This window comes from Cynocephalus volans, chromosome X, assembly GCF_027409185.1.
Source record: "Cynocephalus volans isolate mCynVol1 chromosome X, mCynVol1.pri, whole genome shotgun sequence".
NCBI classification, from domain to species: domain Eukaryota; kingdom Metazoa; phylum Chordata; class Mammalia; order Dermoptera; family Cynocephalidae; genus Cynocephalus; species Cynocephalus volans.
The window spans coordinates 70,372,635-70,396,437 of record NC_084478.1 but is presented as its reverse complement, the minus strand read 5'-3'; the positions used below and the strand labels follow the sequence as shown (position 1 = coordinate 70,396,437).

Sequence of the window (23,803 nt, the reverse complement as noted above, 5' to 3'; positions counted from 1 at the left end):
TTAGAAAGGGGATTATCAAATTAGGTATGTGATTCTGGGAGAAACAGGGAGGCCACAGGTGCCAAAACTTTAGACTATGAATTCGAGATTACTTGGACAAACCAGATTACTCAGTGATTTGGACATCATTTATATCCCTGTATCTTGGGTGCTCAGAAAATAACCCAGAATGAGATCTGGACACGAATCCAACACTGTATCACCAGTCCTGGGAATTGGATCTATTCCGTCCCTTGCCTCAGATAAATCTGTCAAGAAAATAATGACACTTCTTTTTTTTTTTTAATTTTTTTAATTCATTTTCTAGCCCAGCTTGTCGGACACCCTGTACTGGCACAGTGTAACTGCTCAGATGTATTAGGAAATACAATCATGCATTGTGCAGTTCACTGGCCTGATGGTGAGGGGGCTCCAGCTGGGATGGAATGCTGCTGGGGGGAGTAGGATGGAGAGGAGTCAAAGGAGTTGTTAGCTCACAGGTTAGTGAGCAGCCAGTCTAGAAGTTGTTTTCTAGCCATGTTTCCCACGGCTTCATCCAGTTGTCGTTCCTTGGCAAACTTCATGACCTCTTGAAGAAGGTCTCCCACACTGTACCCCTTCTCTGCTGCCTTAGCTGAAACGTCAGGAAGCTGTGGAGAGAGCAGAGCTAGCTTGAGTCACCTGGTGCTTTTTGGAGGAAGGACCCGCTGGACAAAGTGAACACCCCACAGCCCTCACTCCTATGATTCTAGGATTAAAGATCTGGAAGGAGGCTGTTGACATAGCTTTCCTTTTTCCTTGAATCTTCTCTAATGACATTATCAAAATGCCAAAGGTACTTTGCTTTTGAGCTTTAAAAACAAACTCTGAAACCAACTGTGTTCATTAAATACTTCTCACCAGATGCTGGACCTTTCGGTTATTCTGTGCTAGTCAAGGTTTGGGGTAGACATTACCCCCGCCTCCCTAAGAAAGTATGAGATTGAGGGTTAGGAGATTACCTGGGTTCATCTCCTGGACTGAAAATAATTTGGTTAAGTATTTGGTTTCTCTGGAACCCATCTAATGTAAGAAATGCAGCTATGGTGTGTGTGTGTGTGTGTGTGTGTGTGTGTGTGTGTGTGACACACACACACACAGAGAATGTGTGTATGTGTATGAATAATGCTGGCCTTCATGGGATCTGAGGAGCAGGACGAGGGTGAGGCAAGTGAGGCACTGAGGGCATAAAATTTAAGGAGACAGGCACTTTCTGGGCACTTGTAGGACCTGTGAGTTTTGGGGAGGAATATAGAAGTCATAATGAGACTAGTTTTAAATTGTTTCTGGCCAAAGACAAAATGGGTCCATGACACTTCTATTACCTCAAAGGGGAGGAGCTCCCTTTTTCTTTTTTTTTCTCTCCAAAGTCCTTTGGGGATCTTAAAACTCAAAACGTAAGACTAAAAAATCACTCCCCAATGTTTTACCAAATAGTTTGTTGAAACAGTCACTGATAAAATGAGCAAATCTCAATCTCCTCCTCTTGGTGGAAATACACAGGCCTTGAGGTGTCCACTGCCCCACTTAGCTAGTGGTTCAGCACTTCTGTGTCTTTTTATGAGGTGAAAGTATTTCATGAAGCACATGGTACAGAATAGACTTGAAAAGAAATTGGATCAATCTTAGGCTCTAAGTACAAGGCTGCCTCCCCGCCTCTGCCCTTTCTAACCCTCTTTCTTCTCTTGCTTTGATGCATTCCTTACCTTCTCCAGTTGTCCGTCATCATCTCCCATGAAGTAGAGCATGGGCACATTAAACTGGGAGGCTGCAATCCACTGCAGGACAGCCTGGAGCTGCTTCTGCAAGTTACTTGTAGAACATTGATTATTGACGATGACTTCAGGCCCAGGAGAGTCTTGATTGTTCTGTGGCATCTCACCATCATGACTACATCTGGCCAAGTTTGCTTGTTCTTCCAATTCAGCAAGGGCTGCGCCATTGCTGCTATACTTAGCCATGATAAGGCACAGCTTCATCACAGATTCTACCAGCTGATCTATAAATTGCCAGCTCATTTGCTTCATCCCCCTGATAAAGTCAAGTTCTTGATTGTCCTGGCATTGTTCTTCCCCTCTGTTAGATCTCTTGGACACAGAAGCTGCTTTGCTTGCCTTCTCAGAACGCTTGTTCTCACCTTCAGATAGATCATCACAGTTGAAGGGGCTCTCACTAAGCAGTTTCTGAATCAGCGTTAGAACAATGTTTGACATATCCAGCTTCTCGGAGTCCAGCTGTTGATTTTCCTTTAGAGAGGTGGATGGTCCAGGAGCTCCGTGAGTTTCTAGATGTTTCATTGACATTGCTTTGGCACTTTGGCCACTTCCACACTTTTCATACTGGGCACTCTGAGTCAAATAGTCCATGGTAGAACCAGGACAGTCTTCTTTGCATGTATCTTTGCCCTTGGCCTGCTGAGTCAGATGGTACTGGATCAGCATAAGGGCAGAGACAATTAGGTCCTTGGCCAGTGAATCTGTGGAAGGGCTGATCTTCTCTCTTTTCTCTTCTTTACTGGGACATGCTTTGGTAGTCATCTTACCTTGGTTTCCTTGCTTTTGGTTCCACATGGTCAGGCTCTCCTTGAGAATGTGTTCACCAACTTTCTCAGCACTGGTTAATGACTTGCATGGGTCTGGCTTCGTTTTGCCTTTGTCCTTCCCCTTCATTTCAGCTTTCATGGCTGAGAATTCAAGACTCTGGTTCTTGCATTTAGGATCATGGGACCCAGCTTTCAAAGATGCATATGACAGACTTTGAGACTTAGTCTCCTTCTTCTCGCCAAGAAGGGCACTAACCAGGCGCTTCAGTATGGCCTCCATGATGTCAGCAGCATTTTGTTTTCCATGGTTGAACAGATTCCTCTTGAGAGCCGAGACAAAATCTGAGTCGGTCATCAGGACTCCAGTAATATTATGCAAGTTTTTCATGCAGGAATCAATCAAATCAGACACAATTTCCTTGGTGTGCTTTAACAACACTCTCTTCAGGACCACACAGGCTGGAATTGGCTTGCCAGAACTGTGCACTTTCAAGGTCTTCATAACGGAAACCATCATGTCAGATGCTACCCGATTTGCATAAACCATGAGGCCTTTGCTGATAGAATCTGCAAAGTCTTTGCTATCTCTCTGGCACATCTGCTTGTCTCCACCCTTGTTCTTGTTGGATAATTCACTATACAGAAATGTCCTCTGGTCACCTTCCCTACACGCCTCCCCATTGCCATTCATTTCTGCAGAGGTCGCTTCCACAGCATCATGGGCCATTTCAGAAGCAATCTTGCTCACAGCACTGCGGGGGCTGTTTTTTCCTTTGTCCCCATGGGGTGGATAGATTGAATGATGAAGGCATTTGCTTCCACCTTCTAACTTCTCCTTGATTTCCTTACGGGCCATCTGGATTACCAGAGAAGATAGTCGGTTGACATAGAAGGAAAGGTCATCCGTAGAACATTCTCCTTCAGGGGAGATAACTGCCCTCTGGGTGCTAGGAGACTTGGCAGGAGGAGTCGAAGGACCTTGGTTATTGTTGGTGTTTTTGGTTGCTGTCATTTCTAGATGTAGGCTTTGAGGTCCGTTGGCCACATAATCCATGTTCAGCTGATTGGCATAGACACTGTAGCAGTTCCCAGAGGGTATTTTGTGATATTCGCCATCTGTGTTTCCTATCTTATGTTTACAGCTAGAGGCTGAGGGGCTCAGTGCGTGTTGGAAACCCAAGGCATACTTCTGGAGATCATTGAGAAGCCAATTGAGGACACTCATGGGATCAGAGGGAGTTTGTTTGAAAAGGCATACAGATCCCTCCATCTGAAAAAAGAACATCTAGCTATAAGAGTTTGGGTAGGCTACTTCTTTTCCCCTTATTTCATTTCGTAGATATATCTTCTAAATTGCATAGATTAGGGACTTGACCTTTTAGAATTGGCATGGGAACATAACATTCAATTATATCCATTAGTACACATGTAAGCAGAAGTGGCAGCAACGAAAGCTAACAGTATATACATTTGTACACTTAACTATATACAGGTTGATGGAGTTTGGATGTGTTGTCCCCTCCAAAACTCATGTGGAAATTTGATCCCCATTGTGACAGTGTTGGAAACTGTTTGAGTCATGGGGGTGGATCCCTCATGAATGGATTAGTGGTCTGCCTAGGTGGGGAGAGTAATGAGTGAGTTCTCGCTCTATTAGTTCCCTTCCCATGAGAGCTGGTTGTTTAAAAGACCCTGGCACCTCCTCTCTCTCTCTCTCTCTCTCTCTCTCTCTTGCTTTCTCTCACCATGTGATCTGCTTGTACCCACTGGCTGCCTGCCGCTTTCCACGATGAGTAGAAGCAGCCTGAGGCCCATGCCAGATGCAGCTGTCCCAGAATCATAAGCCAAATAATTGTCTTTTCCTTATAAATTACCCAGTTTCAGGTATTTCTGTTATAGCAACACTAAACAGACTAATACACGGGTGTTATCAATATGCTTGTCAGTTCCATATGAGTATGTGTGTTTATTTCAATGTGTGAATGTGACTGTTGTGTGTGTATATGTACATTGACATAGGAATTCATTTGTGTGAACATCTCAACAGATGTGAGAATGTATCAGTCTGTATTGTTAGTGTGTGAAAATGTGCCAGTATGTGTATGTGTGTGCGTATGTGTGACCATGTGTAAGCATGCGTAATAATGTATTTTGACATTGTTACCCATTGTATATATTTACTGTATAGGCCAAAATGTGCATACTAGTATATCTATTTGTACTTGCATGTGTCAAAATATGAGTGTGTATGTCAGTATGTCTCTGACTATAAAAATGAGCAAGTGTCAATTTGAGTAGTCTATGTATATGTTTATGATATAAACTCACTAGTATGTGTCATGAAGCTATAAATTCATTTATGTATATTAAAGCAGAAATTTACACATTAACATACACATTCATTAATATTATAATAGATTGATACATTATATTAATATAGTATCTATTGATATATTATAGATTAATCTATTATAATATTAATGAATGTGTGTGTTAAAATATGGATATGTGTAAGTAGGTGATTGTATAATGACTGTGTACATCAATGAATTGGGTGCCAATTTATGCTATACTTATATGCTATGTCAATGCTTGACAGTGTGTGTGTCGGTGTTGCACATACCCTGGCATTTGAGTATGTGTGTGAATACATGAGTGGGTATGTCACAGCATTCATGTCAATGTGTGTATCAATGCATACAAACGATTGTGAAAGTGTATCACTTTGTGTAAGTTTCTATGTGTGTGTGTCAGCATGACTGTGTATGACCATACATGTCTTTGCATAGACATGTATATTAATATGTATGTATGCCAATACCTGAGTCCATATAGTCACTGTATTTTGATCAAGGCTAGAGTGTGTTAATGTGAGTGTATATTTATACATTGTGTGTAAGATGGGTGTTTATGTATACTACATGTTGACATGTCACTGCATCTGACTCTATATATGACTTCGTATATCTTTGTATATGTGTGTAAGTCCTTGTATATGAATAGATCAATATATTGAGTTTGATATATCAATGCTTGTATGTGTTCCTCAATCACATGTAGCCAGGCCTGTGTGTATCATTACTTGTATAAATTATCTTTTGTTAATGTATGTAAATGTATATACTGATGTGCGTGTCACTTTGTATAAATTTATATGTGTACATCTATGTCTGTGACTGTGTATGCCCATGTATGGGTATGTGTATATGTATTATGTACACAGTGTGCATTCATCAGTAAATACCATTGCCCTCTTTGCCCCTCGCCTTGCTTCCTCTCTTCTCTTTTCACTGAATTCCTGGAAGTGTGAGGTCATGATCAGGTTGACAAATGGGCTTAAGTTACAATCAAGGAGATCTGCATTGTGTGTAGGAAATATGGGCTGCTCTTTTAAAAATAAACACCAGGTATAATTTATGCTTTTCTTAAGACTCCAAAATGGAGTTGGCCACCCCCAACTAAACCCAAAACTCTTTGGAGAATGTTATGTAACGTTTTTTCCTTGCTCTCACTATAAAGGTCTCTGGGGTCAGAAATGATGTTTTGGTTATTACTTGTTAGCCTAGGGACACAGAACAAGAAATATTGGATTCTTTTGTGCTAAAGCCAAATATCTTGTCCCAATACCAGCGACTCCAGGCTTGTAGGGATGTGGGGGTGACTTGTTGTGTGCTCCAATGCCCTTCCCAAACCTGGAGCCTAACATATAATTTGGGATACTTACACAAAAACAAGAGGATTATGTATGAGACAGTAGTGTGCAAATCTAATTGTTTCTAACTTTAAGTTACCCAACAGCCTGGCTAATCTCTTAGACAACAGAGTGGAGACTAGGCACTCAAATTCTTGGTTGTTATGGATTTTCTCTGCTCCGTATCCCTCCTTCTTTTCTGTTGGATGTTGGGCAATATAGGGCACACAAGTCCATTACAAGCCAGCAAAGAACATTGCAAAAGATCTTGCTTATACACCCACATCTTTGTTAGGGTAAAAATAGCAAAATTCTGATTGGAGTAGGTACCTGAAAATCAGGAAAGGGCATTCTGAACCTCTGTGATTAGTCCCATTATTAAATAACTGGGTGTTGCACTTACTGTGGCCCTGAACTTAGGCCTGTGTTCTCTAGAATGTCATAGTGTTCAAACTAATGGGCCTGTTTGACCATAGTTTTCTTACCGTCTCTGAACCAGAGTCCTCAGACTTAGCATAAAGTATGGTTATTATTTGTGATAATGAACATGCTAATAATATTGATTTGATCAACACACATTGTGTACAGGTGATGTTAGTCAATGTTGTACCCCCAAAAATATGTATAATCCATTGTGCTTCAATTAAAAAAAGAACATTGGTCTTTTGTAATTAGAAGTGGTAGAATCTCAGAGGCTAAGTATACCTTAGACTGGTCTTGCTTCTCAGTGTCCTTGATCACGATAATCTCTTTTTCTTCCAGAGTCTCCAGGTTTAAGTCACCTTCTGAGCTGCAACCAGCAGCACCCTATGGAATTAAAGGGCGAGATTCTTATGAACAGATGCTTTTTGAGATTTCTCCAAGCTACCCCCCTAGGCTACCACTTCATGAATGTCATGTTTCCTATTATCCTTTTTCTTTCTGCAGGAGAGGTAGGCTTGTAATGCTAGCTAGTCTTTGAAGAATAAGACAAAGTTCCCTCCACCAATTACTACTTCCCCCTCCGAAGATGTTTACAAAATCATCAATCTCAAGGACCATATTCCATTAGTCATCATCCTTTTAGACAGGTTTTTTAAAGAACTTTTCTGACAGCTATCTTCCATGTTTTAGTTCTTTCAGCCCTACCATCAACTTAAGTGGCTTCTAAAATGAGACTTTATATCAAGAGTGACAGTAAATTAGGAACCAGGGATCCTGGGATCATGAGAATGATGGCTTTCCACCCTCTGCCACAGCTTTTCCCTTTCCTCATACTTTACTGATAACCCTTCTCAGCATTTTCCCACCCATTCCAGCTCGTAGCAGAGAATACCCACCTCGGAGTCTTTATCTTCCACATTCAGGGTAGACACATCGACAAAGCATATCTGTATCAAATTAGGAGGATGAATTTAGAATAACTCTAGAAAAGGCTATTATTTCTCTTTCTGGGAGATGACAACAACAGCACTTACCTCACAGGATTCTTATGGGGATTAATTCAAGACAGTGCATGCAAAGCTTTTAGCGGAGTGCCTGGAACTTAGTAAGTACAGAGTAAATCTTAATATTGTGAGTATTAAGCAGACAGAATCTTAGCATTACTCTGTTTCTTAAATGAGAATACCAACCTGTCAGATAGAGGCCCAAAGTACAGTACCTACATGTAGTAAATGAGAAAACAGAGAAGAGAAGCAGCTTTTCCAAGTGACACAAACCCAAAGTTGAAGCTTGTGTTAGAATCCAGTCTCCCTGGCTTCTAGTTTAGGGTGTTTTCTACTACAATAGTGCTTCTCAAAATGTGATATTTTTACTGTTGATGATGTAGAAAATTTTAGGTGGTACATGTATAATCATTTCTGTGTTTAATAAGTGCATTTTTGTTGTGCATTGGGGAAAATACATACTAGAACTCCAAACCTGTGCTATTATTGGTAATGCTTAGGGTGCTGGTGATTTTTAAAATGTAAGTTGATTTTGAAAACATTGCAAAAGCACATATTAAGTGAGTAATAGTATGAGTGGTACTTGAGCATGATAAAAAATATGAAATATTATGTAAATCACTTGAGGTTTGGGAAACTGAGCTTGAAGTATTTTGCACTCCCGAAGGGTCCCAGTGTAACTTACTGATAGTTAGGTGACGTTATTATGACTTAGGTCTTAAGGAATAGGGGTTAGTTATGAGGTAACCACTACTCTTCCCTCCCCTGTCTCCTCCCTAGCCCTCCCCTCTCCACCTCCCTCACCCTGCCCCACCCTTCATTTATCCCTGTATCATGCGTGAGTGTGTTGGCTATGACAGACTTTACTGAGCTTGGTTGCTAGGAGAAGTCACAGTATCACCTTGCATTAGTTTATCTTGGGCCCCAGGATATCTATACCCATATGGCATTTTTTTCTAATTTTTTGGTAGGAGTCCTTTTGTATCTTACCACTTTCCGGTCTTGATCTTTCTGTCCTGTTGGGCTGTAGAGATCTACCTTGCACACGCCCCTGCGGCTGCGTAACCAGTCAATATCATCAGACATCTGGAAAGAGAAATAAAAGAAATCTGAAATGCTTATATAGGGTTTTTAGAAACCGGGTCAGTTTGGATAAGAATCTCTGGAGAGGGTCCTGAACCCATCTCTGTGTTTTATATAGGTTTAGGCTAGGAGCTGGTAGGATGAGTAGTGGAGAAGGACACTGAAATGTTTGAACTTGATGCTCAGGATCATTATCTTTTAGCAAAACCCATAGGCTCCTTCAATTTAGACTCCCCACACCAAGTATTTGGAACCATGGGAGTATCATACTGACTTGGGAGAACATCAGTCAGGAAAAATGGTGGACCAGGGAAGCAAATTTAAAAAGAGGTCTAGAGACTGTAGGGATTGCATTTAGTGATTTACTTCTACCCAACTTCATTAACTAAATGTCACCTGTCTCCACATTTCTTTACCTACTTTTGGGCACCTTCAAAGAATCAAGCTCACCTCATCGCCCTCTAACTTAATTCTGTCTAACTCTAGTCCAACCAGAGTCTCATTACATTGAAGAAAGTGAAATTAGATAAACAGCTGTAACACGTCACTCAGGGTTATTGGAAAAGACTAAAGTAATACCAGTAGCGTAAATAAACAGCCATTTTAGTTAAAACAACACATGAGATTCCAACATATAGAACAAGGTCCTGAATGCTGAGAAAACTCAGTCTAATAGCCATAAATATGCCAAGACACAAGTATCTGAGAGAAAACCAGACCTGATCCCATAGAATCAAGTTCAATTTTATTTTGAAAAGAAAAAATAATCTCTGCCAACTTACTTCTACAACCTTCCCCTGTCCCCCATCCCTACAACCTCCCAACTCAGCCTGGAGCTAAAAGGAAATGGCAGAAGCCAGTGATTGATTTTTGCTAAAAAAGACCTCAGATTTATCCTCACAAGACACAGTTAAGAGCTCAGTAGACTTGTTTTGGTATCTGGGGCTTGAATTTGGTTTCTTTTAAAAATTTATCAAGAGAAATCCTTTTTGCCAAGTATTAAAGGGCTGTTGAATTCCTTTTTACCCTATATATATATTTTCCCCAAGCCTCTTTCAAAATTTAGACCTCCTTTTTCCTCTAGCCCTCCAAAACAGTCTCATTCTCTTCTCTCCCTTCCTCCCTCTTGCTTCCTCCCTCACCTCTCTCCCTTCTCTTCCCTCCCTCCCTCTCTCCCTCCCTTCTCCCTCTCACTCTCTCTCCCTCTTATTTCTCCCCACAACATTTTTATAGCAGCTATCCTTTCACATGATAATACTACTTTCCTACTCTTTACCATCCCTGCCACCCCCACTCCCAAGATATTTTTGGGCTTACCCTTCAAGAATCTCTATGAAACCTTGAAAAATTATAGGAAAAGCCCCCCCCCCACACACACCCTCAGAAGAGGGAGTTTCTTTCCTTTTTTTCAAGACCTAGAAAACATTGGCCTAGAAAAAAAAGGAGAGGCATAGAGGTCCCTCATGTCATTTGGATCCAGCCTCAGTTCAAGTCCTAAAAAACTGTAAAAAATAAAAATTATGAACTCATTACCTTGATAATGTTCTTTTCAACTTTTGGCTGAAAATGTGCCACCCTGAAGGGAGATGTGCCCCTTTCGATGGAACTGGGCAGTGCCAAGTTCTTGGGCACCTGCAGCTGGCTGCCACCCCCGTCAGCTGCTGGACCAGAATGATGGGCCAGACACATCCCTGCTGGCTATGACCCTGAAGTATGACAATGCGGTTTGGTGGGTCACAATGCCTGAAACTACAGCAAGCTGAGCAAAGGTATGGCACACTGGCAAACTCAGCGCCTTTTCACATTAAAAGCACATCAGGTTTTCTGCTGCAGGGCAAACTTTTTATGTTATCTCTAGGATAAAACACATATTTCTTTCACACTTTCTTCAGCTCATGACTCCTCAAGATTTCCCTTCTCTTCCTTTTCTTGCTAGACCTCCAGACCAATCTAATTATATTAGTTAGCAGTTTGGTGGAGATCTGTAGTTTTCACATACAGAATTACCACCAGTTTTTGTGAATAAAACTATTAATTTTCACATGATAGGTTATTTCTCTTTGAGTTTCTCACTAGAGAATCAGACTGTTGTGGCAAGAGATATCTGGATTTATGTAGAAACAGAGAAATGTTGACCAAAGTCTTTTCTGGATATCCCAAATAAAATTGTGAACACAGAAAGTTGTAGGCTTCCTTAACAGTTCTGTGGTTTCACCTCACCATTAAGACATCTCTTTAGCTAGTGAAAGACAGAAGATGTCCCTACCATTATAAGTATCAGAGTAGATTATTACGTAGGACCTTTGAATGATTTTTTCTTCTCAGTTTGGATGCTGTGATGACTCTTTGTCGGCCTCAACATGTTGCATCTTTCCTCAACCCTCCATACTTTTCTAAACCTCAAGTGCCAGCTGGTACCAGAAATTCTACTCCGTGACATTACTGTTTCTATAGAGAACAGTGATAGCAAAGTGTGGGGCTCTATTCTTAGGATTCTAGGTAATTTAAGTGGTCCAGCAAGCTCTGACCTTCACCATGAGACATAAGTAGGCCACAGAATGTCTGATCCAGTTGGTACAGGGTCAGCCTTTCACAGACTCCTCAAGCCATGAAAAGACTTAAGCCCCACTCATTCTTTTACATTCTGGCCAGTGCTGAATTAATTATTGGCCACTGTGTTATACTTTGAGAGGCCTTCAGTTTAGCCCCAGTTTGGAAACATTGGCCCACAGCCAAGTGGCTCTCACTGTGCCAAGTCTCATCTTGTCTTTCCTTGTCCTTTCTCTGTATGTCTCCACTTTAACTTCAGGTATGTGAATAAATGCATCTGAATTAAAAATCAGTTGAGATGATCTCCTAGATAATCGTTTCATATTCTTGGTTCTACCTCCATTTCTTCTCTCATGTTACCTCTGCGATTGCATGTGTTAACCCTGCTGTACAATTTTGAACCTGTTAGCTCATAATGTCAAAGAGAAACAGAGGCAGACATTTGTTAAAGGTGGCAAGACAGATTTTATTCAGGTCACTGCAGTAGGAGAGAGAGACTTTCGATGAGCAGAGCTCAACTCCACTGAAACAAAAGGTGGGGTATGCTAAAGGTATACTGAGGGACATGGGGGGAAGGGGGTGAGATTGGTCAATGTTATTAGGGCTCTGTGTTTGCTAACTGGTGCTTATCAAAGTTAGGCTCCTACTCTCCCACAGAGACTGAGAAACAGGGCCTTATCTTTCTTGCTTATATTTCAAAGGGATGGCTCCCAGGTTCTTCAGAAAGACACTCCTGAGTTGTAGAAGATACATCTCAAAGGGACAGAGGAAGGATTTGTTATGGTAAGTTTTCTGAAGTACATGTTCTAAGGAAAAGGAGTCAGGGCCGGTAGTTAGGTTTTGGCTGGAACAAACAGTAAATTCTTTTGGCAGTGTTAAGCTTTCTCAGGCAAGCATTTTAAGGGGGCTGGGGTCATCATCCTAGGGACATGGCCTTGAGCTGATAGAAAGTATATCAGTGATTTTTCAAGTGTCTTAGTGGGGAGGAGGAGGGAGAGGTGGATGAAATTGTTTGTGCTGAAAGTTGCAGTTTTTATGGGCCAAGGTTAGGGCCTAGTTGAGAAGTCGGCTCAGAAAACGCTGACTTAAGTTTGGTCAAGAAGAGAGTCTTTGTTAATGGTGATCAGCTGAAATTCACAGTACAGGGTACCTGCTTTTCCTATACCACCCTTTTGTCAAGAAGAAACTTCTATGATTAAAGACAAAGTTGGAGCTCCTGTGTCTGTATCATCTCTGTGGAATAAGAAGCAAAGGCAGAAAATGTCCATGTATTCTTCAAGCACCAGAACATATATCCCTAAGAGATCACAGAAAAACAACAACAAAAAAACAAAAAACAAACTTTTATGTCTCCTGGCCCAGAAGAGAAAGACCATGATTTATGCCTGGAAAATATTTTACCAAATCCCCAAGTTACAAAGAGAGAACTGCTATGGATGATTAGAGCACTGTCCCATGGCACTCCAATCCTGTCATCCTGGAGGCTAACCAGGAGTAGACAAGCGCAGCATTTGGATGCAAAACCAATAAAGAAAATGTAGGGAAAGAATCAAGGCAGACATGGCTCAGTCATAGGTCACAGCATATCCACTGTCTCTTCTTTCTCTTAAGCTGCTGAGGCTCTCAGACTGACCTGTACTGAGTGGGGGGGGGGGTAGGGTGGGGAGAAGGGATATTCAAGTAGTGAAAATAAGAAATACATTGTAAGTACTGTGTGAATGTGTAAATAGTCTGTACTTAGGCTAGTCTTTAAGAGCTAAACATAGAGATGTTAAACACATAAGCCTTGGTTATCATTTTTTTCTAACCTTCTTCATCCGTTTTCTTACCTTGTTTATTCTACCCAAACATCTCTTTCACACAAACTTGTGAAAAACAGTACAAATCAACACTTTAAATGTGCTTTCAGTTTGTATTTGGCTTGAAAAAACTATTAAGATAATAAAAGTGGGACACACACACACACACACACACACACAACACACACACACGCACACACACACACACACACGCAGCAGAGGGAGTTTTTGGGAGGTGATGGAACTGTTCTGTATCCTGTTCGTTGTGGCACCTACATGAATCTGTACATGTGTTAAAATTCATAGAACTGCAAACCAAGAGAAAAAAAGTCAGTTTTACTGGATAATAATTTAAAAAATAAATTTTAAAAAGGTGAAGGCTCTGGAGCTTCACTTTTGAACTTGCTGGGTTCAAATTCTGATGCCACCACTTACTAGCTGTCTGACCCCAAACAAATAACTACCCTCTGTGCTTTAATTTTTTCACCCCTCAAACAGGGACAGTCATAGTTCCTGCCTCCTAGAGGGTTTGCCGTGCTGAAGATTAAATGAGTTAATGCATATAATGTGCTTAGAACAGTACCTGACATAATAAATAAATACATTTCTATGTTTAGAAATTCTGGGGGTTGTAAATATTATTTAAATCCTATGTTATTTTTTTATCTTATATTTAATTCTATGTTATTAGATGATCAATAAATTTCTATGTCCAGTAGACAGTTCAGTATAAGGGCCTGGGATGCAGGAGACTGTTTGGAAGACTGAAGAAGTCACTGTTGGGTGTATTTGGGTGTTTGTAGCTATAGGAAAAATAGCAGCTGTGACCTTATATATTTAAGCCATGCAATCTGCCCAGCCACCATCCTTCCTCACTCCTTACCTCCTTCCAGTTTTCACGCAGTTCCTAACCCATGGTGCTCTCTCCATTTTGGCCTTCAGTTCATTGACTAGTTATGACCTCTCCAAACTAAAGTACTTTTAAAGCTGTTCTCAACTTTGACTCTGATCAAAGTCTCTTGGATATTTTGCAAAACGACTGAACTGTTAAAAAATGTCAATGTTATAAAAGACCAGAAAAGGGGCTGGGAACTGTTGTAGATTAAAGGACACTAAAGAGATATGGTAACTAAATGCAGTTGCATGGATCTTGGATAGAGTAAAGGGGAACAGCTATAGAGACCATTATTGAGATATTTAAGAAAAATTAATCTGAATTGTCTGTGGAAGAATGTCCTTGTTCCTAGGAGATACACAGTGGAGTATTTAGGGTTAAATATCATGATGTCTGCACTAACTTGCAAATGGTCCAGCAAGATAATGATAATTTTATACAATAATTATTATATATACACAATTTTAGTCAGTTGTGTGCTCGATAGATAAAACAAGATGGCAAAATATTAACAATTGGTGAAGGCAGATGGTGAAGGTATATGGGTACTCATTGTTCTAGTCTTATAATTTTTCTGTAGGTTTTAATTTTTTCAAAATAAAAAGGGCTAATAGAACACCACTTGCAGAAACTTTGTTTGGTCCGTTATTGTGTCCTCAGAGTGTAGAACAATGTCTGTTACATAGCAGCTGCCAAATAAATATTAACTGAATGGGGGAGAGGAGAAAATGTGGTGGACTACTGGGTACAAATCTATGCTATCGACCCTAAGTGAATCATCGTGTAGTACATGCATGTATCGAAACAACATACCATACCCCACAAGGATGTACAAATAAATGTTTAAAAATGTATAAAAAAGAATGAATGAGGTAATTTTGGCAAAAGAGATGCAAATACTGAAAAAAGAAATATAAAACCATCATTTTTTGCTAAAAATATGACTCCTTACATAGAAAATAACGTAAAATTAACTGAGAAATCGTAATTTATTGAGAACAACAAAAAAAAAGAATTCAGCAAAGTGGCAAAATACAAGAGCAACATATAATAAACAATATTGTTTTTATACAACAGCAATAATCTGCTAAAAAAGTAATAGATTCAAAAAATCCAAGTCACAATAACTCCAGAACTATAAATGGCCTAGAGGAAAAAAATCTAACAATAAATGTATAAAATCTAGACGAAGAAAAATATATAATTTATTTTTATTGATTGATTGATTTATTTATTTTATCAATATACAATGTAATTGATTTTCGTGTTTCTTTACTGATTCCTCCCTCCCCCTCTCTCTCCCCCTCCCACTCATCAGCATCATATCTGTTCACTTGTCTTAACAAGTTCAAAGAACTGTGATCGCTGTGTCTTCTTCCCTGCCCCCCGTTTGTTTGTGTATTTATTTATTTAAGAAAAATACATAACTTTATTGAAGGCCATAAAGGAATATCTGAACAAAGTGATTGATATGTTATATTCCAACATGGTAAAACTCCCTATTGTAAAGATGTCAACTACCTAAAAGTATCTATAACTTTAATTTCAATAAAAAACCTAGCGATATTTTGTATAGAACCCAACAAAATAACTCTAAAAATCATCTGGAAGAGAAAATGTTCAAGAATAGCTGAGAAAATTTTGAAAAAGAACAGTGGGAGGAGACTTACCCTACCAAATATAACAACCTAGCATAGAAGTATAGTAATTGAAATGATGTGGTAATGGAACAAAACTTAACGAATAGATCAATGAAACAGAATAAAGAGCTCAAAACAGATCCAAATATATATGGGAATCCAGTTTTTTACAAGGGAGAAAGGATAAAGTATTCAGTAAATGGTATTAGAAAAATTAGTTATCCATTTAAAAATAAAGTTAGCTCTTTACCTTGCAACTTTTATAAAAGTAAATTTTTGATAGATTGAAGACCTGAACATAAAACATAAAATAAAAGTAATACAGGAGAGTGTTTTAAAACTTGGGGTAGGGTAGGCACAAAACGTGAAGATATAAGTAAATAAATTTGCATCAAAAATAGAAAACATCGATAAGACAAAAACATGAAAACAAAAGTATCTCATAGTGGCTAAGGACCATCAGATTACCTAGTATTTGTTTTTTATGAGTTGAATATTAAAAAAATGATTTTGACAGATTTTCTTTTGTTTCATGCTTTTTGGCCATGAAGAAACAATCTTTGCCTTATGTTTCTTCTAATAGACTTCATTTTTTTTAGAGCAGTTTTAGGTTCACAGAAAAACTGAGTGTAAGGTACAGAGATTTCCCATATTACCTTATGATTTTAGACAGCATTGTCTCTGTATGTGGGGACTATTTGAAAATTACAGTATCTATGTTCACGGAGAGAGAATTTTTTGTAACGATTAATAAACAATTGTGGGGAGCTTCAGAATGGCTGAGTAAGAAGCTTGGAAAATATTCTCTCCCCCCAAAAACAATAAAACAGGGAAAAATTGTCAAAAACAACATTAGAAATGTGACCAAAGGCATAACAACAAATTGAGAAGCATTTATTCAAGAAAAACCATGGGGCCTTGGTTAGAACAGTGAGAATCTGGAAAACATTACAGCTAATCTGAGATCTCTGTACAGGTTGGGGTAGGCAACAGACCAGCAGACTAGCTAGACATGTAACAGGAAGATCTGGGGAACAAGAAAGGCCTAGCGGCTTTCACATATCCCTGGTGGTCTATAAATCTGTGTGCTTGCACAAGGCGGCACACTTGCTCAGGAGAGACAGGAGAGGGACTTAGCTATCTACTTATCTCATGCTGAACACAAGGTCTTGCACACAAAGAAAATAAAAGCTTGGGCAGACTTGTAAGCTGCCTGAACTTTGAACGTGTTCACCAAACTACACACAGATTAATTGGCAAATGGTGGAAGTCTTGCTTGCTAAAAATGGTTAAGTACAACTTCTGAACAATCATATGCTGACCATTAAGCTATGTGTACTCAGTGATAACTGCTAGGAAGCCAGGCCATAAAAAAGAATGAAATTCTGCCATTTGCAGTAACAGGGATAAGGTTGGAGAAAATTATGTTAAGTGAAATAAGCCAGGCCTAGAGGGAAAAATACCATACGTTGTCACTCTTAAGTGGGAGCTAAGAGAGAAGGAAGGAAGTAAAGAAAAGACCACAGTGATGTGTTGTTGGTCCTGCAGAGGGAGAGAGCTTACATAGGGTTGCTGGGGGCTAGGGGAGGGGGCTGGAGTTCAGGGACTGGGTGAGAGACATGGCGAATAATAGCAATTTGTGGTAATGGGCATCCTGATACTATTAATCTGGGCATCACAATCTGGGCACAGGTGGTGATGGTCAGCTTTGTACCCCATGTGTATGCATAATCAATAAAATAAAAAAAACATAAAAATAAGGATAAAAAAATACTGTGTGGACATCAGCAGCTATATACCACAGGAGAGATCAACTCTACAAAATGAGTTCAAATAAGTCTAAGTGAACAAACCAACAGGAATGTTAACCACTGCTAGAGATGGGAATCAGAATCCAGACATTGTACAATATTTTATCTAAAATACCCAGTTTTCAACAAAAAATTAAGAGGCATGCATAAAAACAGGAAAGTACTAACCACACCCAGGGGGGAAAGCAGATAAATAAAAACTGCTTTGAGAGAGCCCAGATGTTGACTTAGCAGACAAAGACTTCAAAGCAGCTATTTTAATTATGTTCAAAGAACTAGTAGAAACAATGTTTAAAGAATCAAAGGAAGTATGATGACAATGTCTTATCAAATAAAGAATATCAATAAAGAAGCAGAAATTATAAAAGAAGAGAACCAACTGGAGTTGAAAAGTACAATACTTGAAATGAAAAGGTCACCAGAGAGGCTCAACAGTATATCTGAGCTAGCAGAAGAAAGAATCAGTGAACCTAAAGATAGATGAGTAGAGATTATACAATCTGAAAACAGAGAAGAAAAAATGTGAAGAAATATGAACAGAGACTCAGAGAAACGTGGGACACCATTAAGTGCAACAGCATGCACATAATGGGAATCTCAGAAGGAGAGGAGAGAAAAATGGCAGAGAAAAAAAAATTGAAAAGCCCCAAACTTGCTGAATTTTATGAAAAACCTCTCTATATACAAGAAGCTCAATGAACTGCAAGTAGGATAATTAAGAGAAAGAGATCTATACCAGGATATATCACAATTAAACTGACAAAAGATAAAGACAAAGAGTGAATCTTAAGAACAGCAATACAGAAGTGACTTACCATGTACATGGGATCCTCAATAAGATTAACTATTGATTTTCTCACCAGAAACCATACAGGCTGAAAGACAGTGGGAAGACATCTTCAAAGTATTGAAAGAAAAAAAATAAATAAAAAAGCTGTAAACTTGGAATTCTATACCCAGCAAAAAATCCCTCAAAAATGAAAGAGAAATAAAGGCATCATCAGATAAAAAAAATACTGAGAGAAATTGTTGCTAGCAGATCTGCCTTCAGGCTGAAGGAAATGACAACAGATTGTAACTCAAATCCATATGAAAAAATAAAGAGCATTGGTAAAGGTAAATACATAGATAAGTATAAAATAGAGTATAAATATATTTTTTCTTTTTTTCTCTTAACTGATTTAAAAAACAGTTGCATAAAGTACCTATAAAATTATATTATTGGGTTCTAATATATGAAGATGTAATATATATGACAACAGTAGCACAAAGGAGGGTGAATGGAGCAAAGTTTCCTATCTTACTGGAATTAATTTGGCATTAATTCAGATTAGGATGTTTTATGTTAAGATGCATATTGCAACTCTCAGAGCAAAAACTAAGGAAAAGAACTAAAAAATGTAGTAAGAAAGCAACCACAAAGGAATTAAAATGGAAAACTGTAAAATATCTATTTTACACACAAGAAGACAGTAATGGAGGAACAGAGGAACAAAACAGACTAGAGGCATATTAAAAACAAATAGAAAAATGGCAGATATAAATGTATTCATAAAAATGACATTAAATTAATAAAATCAAATGGCAGAGTTAGGCCTCTGTGGTACTCAGAATCCTAAGATGGCCCTTAATATTCCTACACCTGGTATGCACCCATTATATAATGCCCTCTCCTTGAGTGTGGGCAAAACCTGTGAATATGATGGGATTTTATTCCCATAATTAGGTGACTCTGTGTGACAAAGACGAAGGAATATTGCCACTGTAATCAAGGTTTCTAATAAGTTGAATTCAAGTTAATAAAAAGGGAGATTATCCTGGGTGGGACTGGCCTAATCAGATGAGTCATTAAAAGACAGAGTCTCCTGTTGGCCTTTGATAAGTAAGCTACCATGTTGTGAGAGGATCTATGGAGGAAGCCACATACTGTCTGTTGAGGATGGCCTCCAATTGCTGAGAGCAGTCCCTGGCAGATAGATAGCAAGAGGACAGGAACATCAGCTCTACAACTGTAAGGAAGTAAATTCTATCAACAATTGGTGAGCTTAGAAGAAGACCTTGAGCCTCAGATGAAATCACAGCACCAGCCAATTCTTTGATTTCAGTATGGTCATACCCTGAGCAGAGACCCAGTTCAGTGGACTGTATATTTATGTCCCCTTTGGCCCTGCAATTCATATGTTGAAACCCTAATTTCAATGTAATGGTATTAGGAGGTGGGGCCTTTGGGAGGTGATTGGGTTATGAGGGTGGAGCCTTCGTGAATGGGATTAGTGCCCCTGTAAAAGGAATCCTAGAGAACTCTCTTACCCTCTTTCTGCCATGTGAGGATACAGTGAGAAGTCAGAAGTTTGCAACCCAGAAGAGGATCCTCACCAGAACCCCACCATGCTGGCACCCTGATCTCAGACTCTCAGCCTCCAGAACTGTGAGAAATAAATTTCTGTTGTTTAAGCCACCCAGTTTATGGTAATTGGTTATAGTAGCCTGCACTGACTGAGAGGCACAGCTAACCTGTACCCAGAGGCTTGACCACAGAAACTGTGAGATAATAAATGAATGTTGTTTTGACCTTCTAAGTTTGCAGTAATTTGTTACACAGCAATAGAAAACTAATACAGACTTGAAGTTAGGTCTTTCTTACACTTAGTCTATACACTTAACCACTGCACTCTACAGCAAAGTTCAGACACTGGCTGTTCATGTGCCACAAAGGCCTACAGACATTTTTTGTTTGGCTCAGATGTACTTCAAAACATTTTTTTTGAATTAGCTGCCGATATTTAAATATCAGGATTTCACATACAAGTTCAAATTTCTGGCTTCACTTAAACAATTGGAAGACATGGCATCATTGGCCCATATTGCAACCTAGTGAGAACTGGCTGGAGGTCAAGAGCTCCTGCCTTCTTTAGACAGGAGCCCTGTAGATCAACACCAGCCCCTTCCATCCAAACGGTTTCATTCCTTTAGGTTACCCACATGGCTGCTGTTAGGTATTTGACCATGTAAGTCCTGATATACAAATTCAAGTTTATCATTGATTGCTTCAGTCTTGTTTCTAGTGTAATCACTTTTCCCATTAGCTCTTTTTTCTGAAACAGTGTTACAAGAGTTTAGATTATGAATCTTCTGGGAATGAATGCCCAGATCAGAATTGTATATTATTTTGCTTTGAGAAGAAAAAAATGAATGTAGGTGTTACAGATTAAATTAAGTTTGGTAGAGACTGGTAAACTCATCTTTTCACTAAATTTCTTATTAGTATAAGATTTCAATTTGATTAAAAGCACGCTTTTGGCCTTTGAAGAATGTAAGGTAAAACCAGCAGTGATGGAGTTTTGGTGTGTTGTCCCCTCCAAAACTCATGTGGAGATTTGATCTCCAATGTGGCAGTGTTGGAAACTGATTGAGTCATGGGGGTGGTTCCCTCATGAATGGATTAATGCTCTCCCTGGGGGAGGAGGGGTAGTGAGTGAGTTCCCGCTCTATTAGCTCCTGTGAGAGCTTGTTGTTTATAGGACCTTGGCACCTCCTCTCTCTCTGTCTCTCTCGCTTCCTCTCGCCATGTGATCTGCTTGTACCCGCTGGCTGCCTGCTGCTTTTCTGCCATGAGTAGAAGCAGCCTGAGGCCCATGCCAGATGCAGCTGTCCCAGAATCGTAAGCCAAATAAACCTCTTTTCCTTATAAATTACCCAGTCTCAGATAGTTCTGTTATAGCAACACAAAACTGACTAATAAAAGCAGCATGTTTTGCTTTTCAGTTTTCGTTTTTCTACTGTGGGACATGTGTAGGAAAAAAAGGTTGAGGGCCAGTAGAAAGGAAGTCCATTGAGATAGTGCATGACAAAGAATGAATGGTTGTTAAGTTTTTAAATTGGTGCAAATTAACATGAAATATAAAACATTTTTTGGAAGATAGGATAAGTAATGCCAATTGTGGCAACTCATGCTTTGATTTTTACTTTTTAAAGATTTCTGCTCAAAATTAATAGAAATGACTTGCATGAATTCAGTTTAACCCATGATCTTTGCACCTAGTTGTAAGGAAGTCTCTCAGAAAAACAAAAACGTGAGTGTATAGTATACGAAATATTTGTCTGTGCATGTGCAAACCATAGCTGACTTAGAATGGAGTTCTATACGTATTCAGTTTCAGAACTTGTTTTGAGTTTTAGAATTTGTAAAAGGCTGAAAACATTTTACTGCCTATATTAAACATTTTATTATGCTAAAGAGAACTACAAATTAATAAGGAAAAGACCAACATCCCAATGGAAAAATGAACAGAGGATATGAACAGGAAATTCACAGAATAGAAAACTAATAATGATCAAAAGGAATATGAAAATATGTTCAATCTCAATACTAATCAGTGAAAGTCAAATCAAAACAATGAGACTCTGCATTAGATTTTCAATAAGATTTCCAATTAGATTTTCAACCGAGTATTGATGAGGGTAAAGGAAAATGGATACTCTCATACACTGCTGGTAGGTATGTCAATTGAAGCCACTCTGAAGGGCAACTTGGCAGGAACTATTAAATTTTATGAGAATGTATTTATGCATTACATGTGGAAATAACTTTTAAAATAAAGAGCCCATTCTCTGTTCCTCCAAACATCTCTAGCCACAGTGATAGATTCAGAAACATGATTTCAGCTTTGGCCAAGTCAATTAGCACCTAACAGTCACTTGGCCACAGTGATTGATTCCGGAGTGAGTATATGACAGAAATTGATCCAATCTCAGAACTTTTGCTAGGAATGCTGAGTGAGGTACAGACTCTCTTGTCTGGCCATTAAGAAGGAAACATGTACTTGGGAGCTACTGACACTGTGTTGGGACCACTGAGGGCCAGCCTGCCTGAGAATGGGGCCAACACCAAGGAAGCACTGACATACCAAGCCTTGTCCAAACCCAACCCTGCCTCTGGTTTTGTTAGTCATATGAGCCATTAAAATTCTTATTTTGTTTAAACCAGTTCGAGTTTTTCTATTACTTGCAATTGAAAATATCTTGGCTGATACAATAATCCTTGACCAATCGCAATTATCACGGCCCGTGACAGATCCTAAAGATCGACTCACACGATATCCATTTCAATCACCTTATTGTGTGCTTTCCTGTATTTCAGAGGCTGGAAAGCTCAAACCTCTGCTTTCCACATTTCCTTGTAACTGGATTCTGGATGTGACTTAAGTTCTACTAACCAAAACTAGTTCAAAACTTGAATTTGGATGTGAGTTAAGTGGGAGAGAGGCAGGACTCAAGGCCAAACATTTACTAGTGCAGATCATAGCAGAGATGGTGCAGTCTGGGAACGAGCTGCTATGGTGGTTGCTCTCCAGTTTGACAGATCGCTCTCTTCTACGGCAGGAGTAGCAGCTACCTACATAGCCCAGTTCTGTGGTGTGGATTTGGGAGCATTCCTGAAGCTCTACCTAGATCCCTTTTCTTCACTTCCACCAATGTTTTTGTAAGCCACTAAAATGCCATACATCCCTTTCTGCTGAAATTAACTGGAGATGATTCTGTTCTTTGAAAATAAACTCTGATCATACAGGACCCATCCAGCCTTTGATACTACACTCAGGGTTGTGAGAGCCAGATTATGTAGCAGAAATAAACCAAAAAACTTAAAAGTAAAAGTGTGCCTGTTTCTAGACATTTGCAGTTTATGTGCTATCTAGGCAGGTCCTAAGCTGGTCTAGTGTCCTAGTATTAGCCTCTGTACAGTTCTAGTGGCACCCTTTCCCACTAGACTTTTCCTACAACCTCCATCCTCAATGGTATAACAGACTTCTTGATAGAGGGGCATCCATTATTGTTACCAGCAAAGAGAATTATGGGGTAGAAGGACCCAGTAAGATGCCTCTGGAATCTGAATGTTCCCAAGCATGGACCAGACTGTCAATTTTCAGCTCTGCTTGTCTATAAAAGATGACGCCAAACAGTAATTTCCAGGAATCATTGATGCAGACAGTTTAGTAAATTACTCACATAGACCAATTTTCCCTGCCAGAAATTTAGCATTCAATTATGTTTTCAATTTATATTTTGTTTCTTTGTACTCTAGGCACAGGTCAGGGCATGCAATGAACAGTCAGTAAATATATCCCAAAGAAATGAATTTTGTACCAGCTCTACATTTTAGGTTGATGGGGCTGCTCAGAAAACAAAGTGTTTTTTTGTTTGTTTGTTTGTTTCTTTCTTGGCTCCATTTATTTTTTTATTTTTATTTTTTTTCAATTTAATTTTATTTCGTCAATATACAATGTGGTTAATTATTATGGCCCATTACAAGTTCCTATGCAACAAAACAGAAGAGCAAATTCTACCTA

The 23,803-nt window shown here is 39.2% G+C and overlaps 1 protein-coding gene across 1 annotated transcript; it reads right to left on the bottom strand.

The window, feature by feature from the left end:
- Positions 1 to 473: 473 nt before the first annotated feature.
- On the bottom strand, positions 474 to 8,764 carry LOC134367538 (A-kinase anchor protein 4-like). The gene is made up of 5 exons (XM_063084279.1): positions 8,669 to 8,764; positions 7,571 to 7,621; positions 6,957 to 7,058; positions 1,725 to 3,830; positions 474 to 629 (listed from the first exon to the last, which is right to left on the bottom strand). Exons 1-5 carry the CDS (start codon positions 8,762 to 8,764, stop codon positions 474 to 476), a joined length of 2,511 nt encoding a protein of 836 aa, XP_062940349.1.
- Positions 8,765 to 23,803: the final 15,039 nt, after the last annotated feature.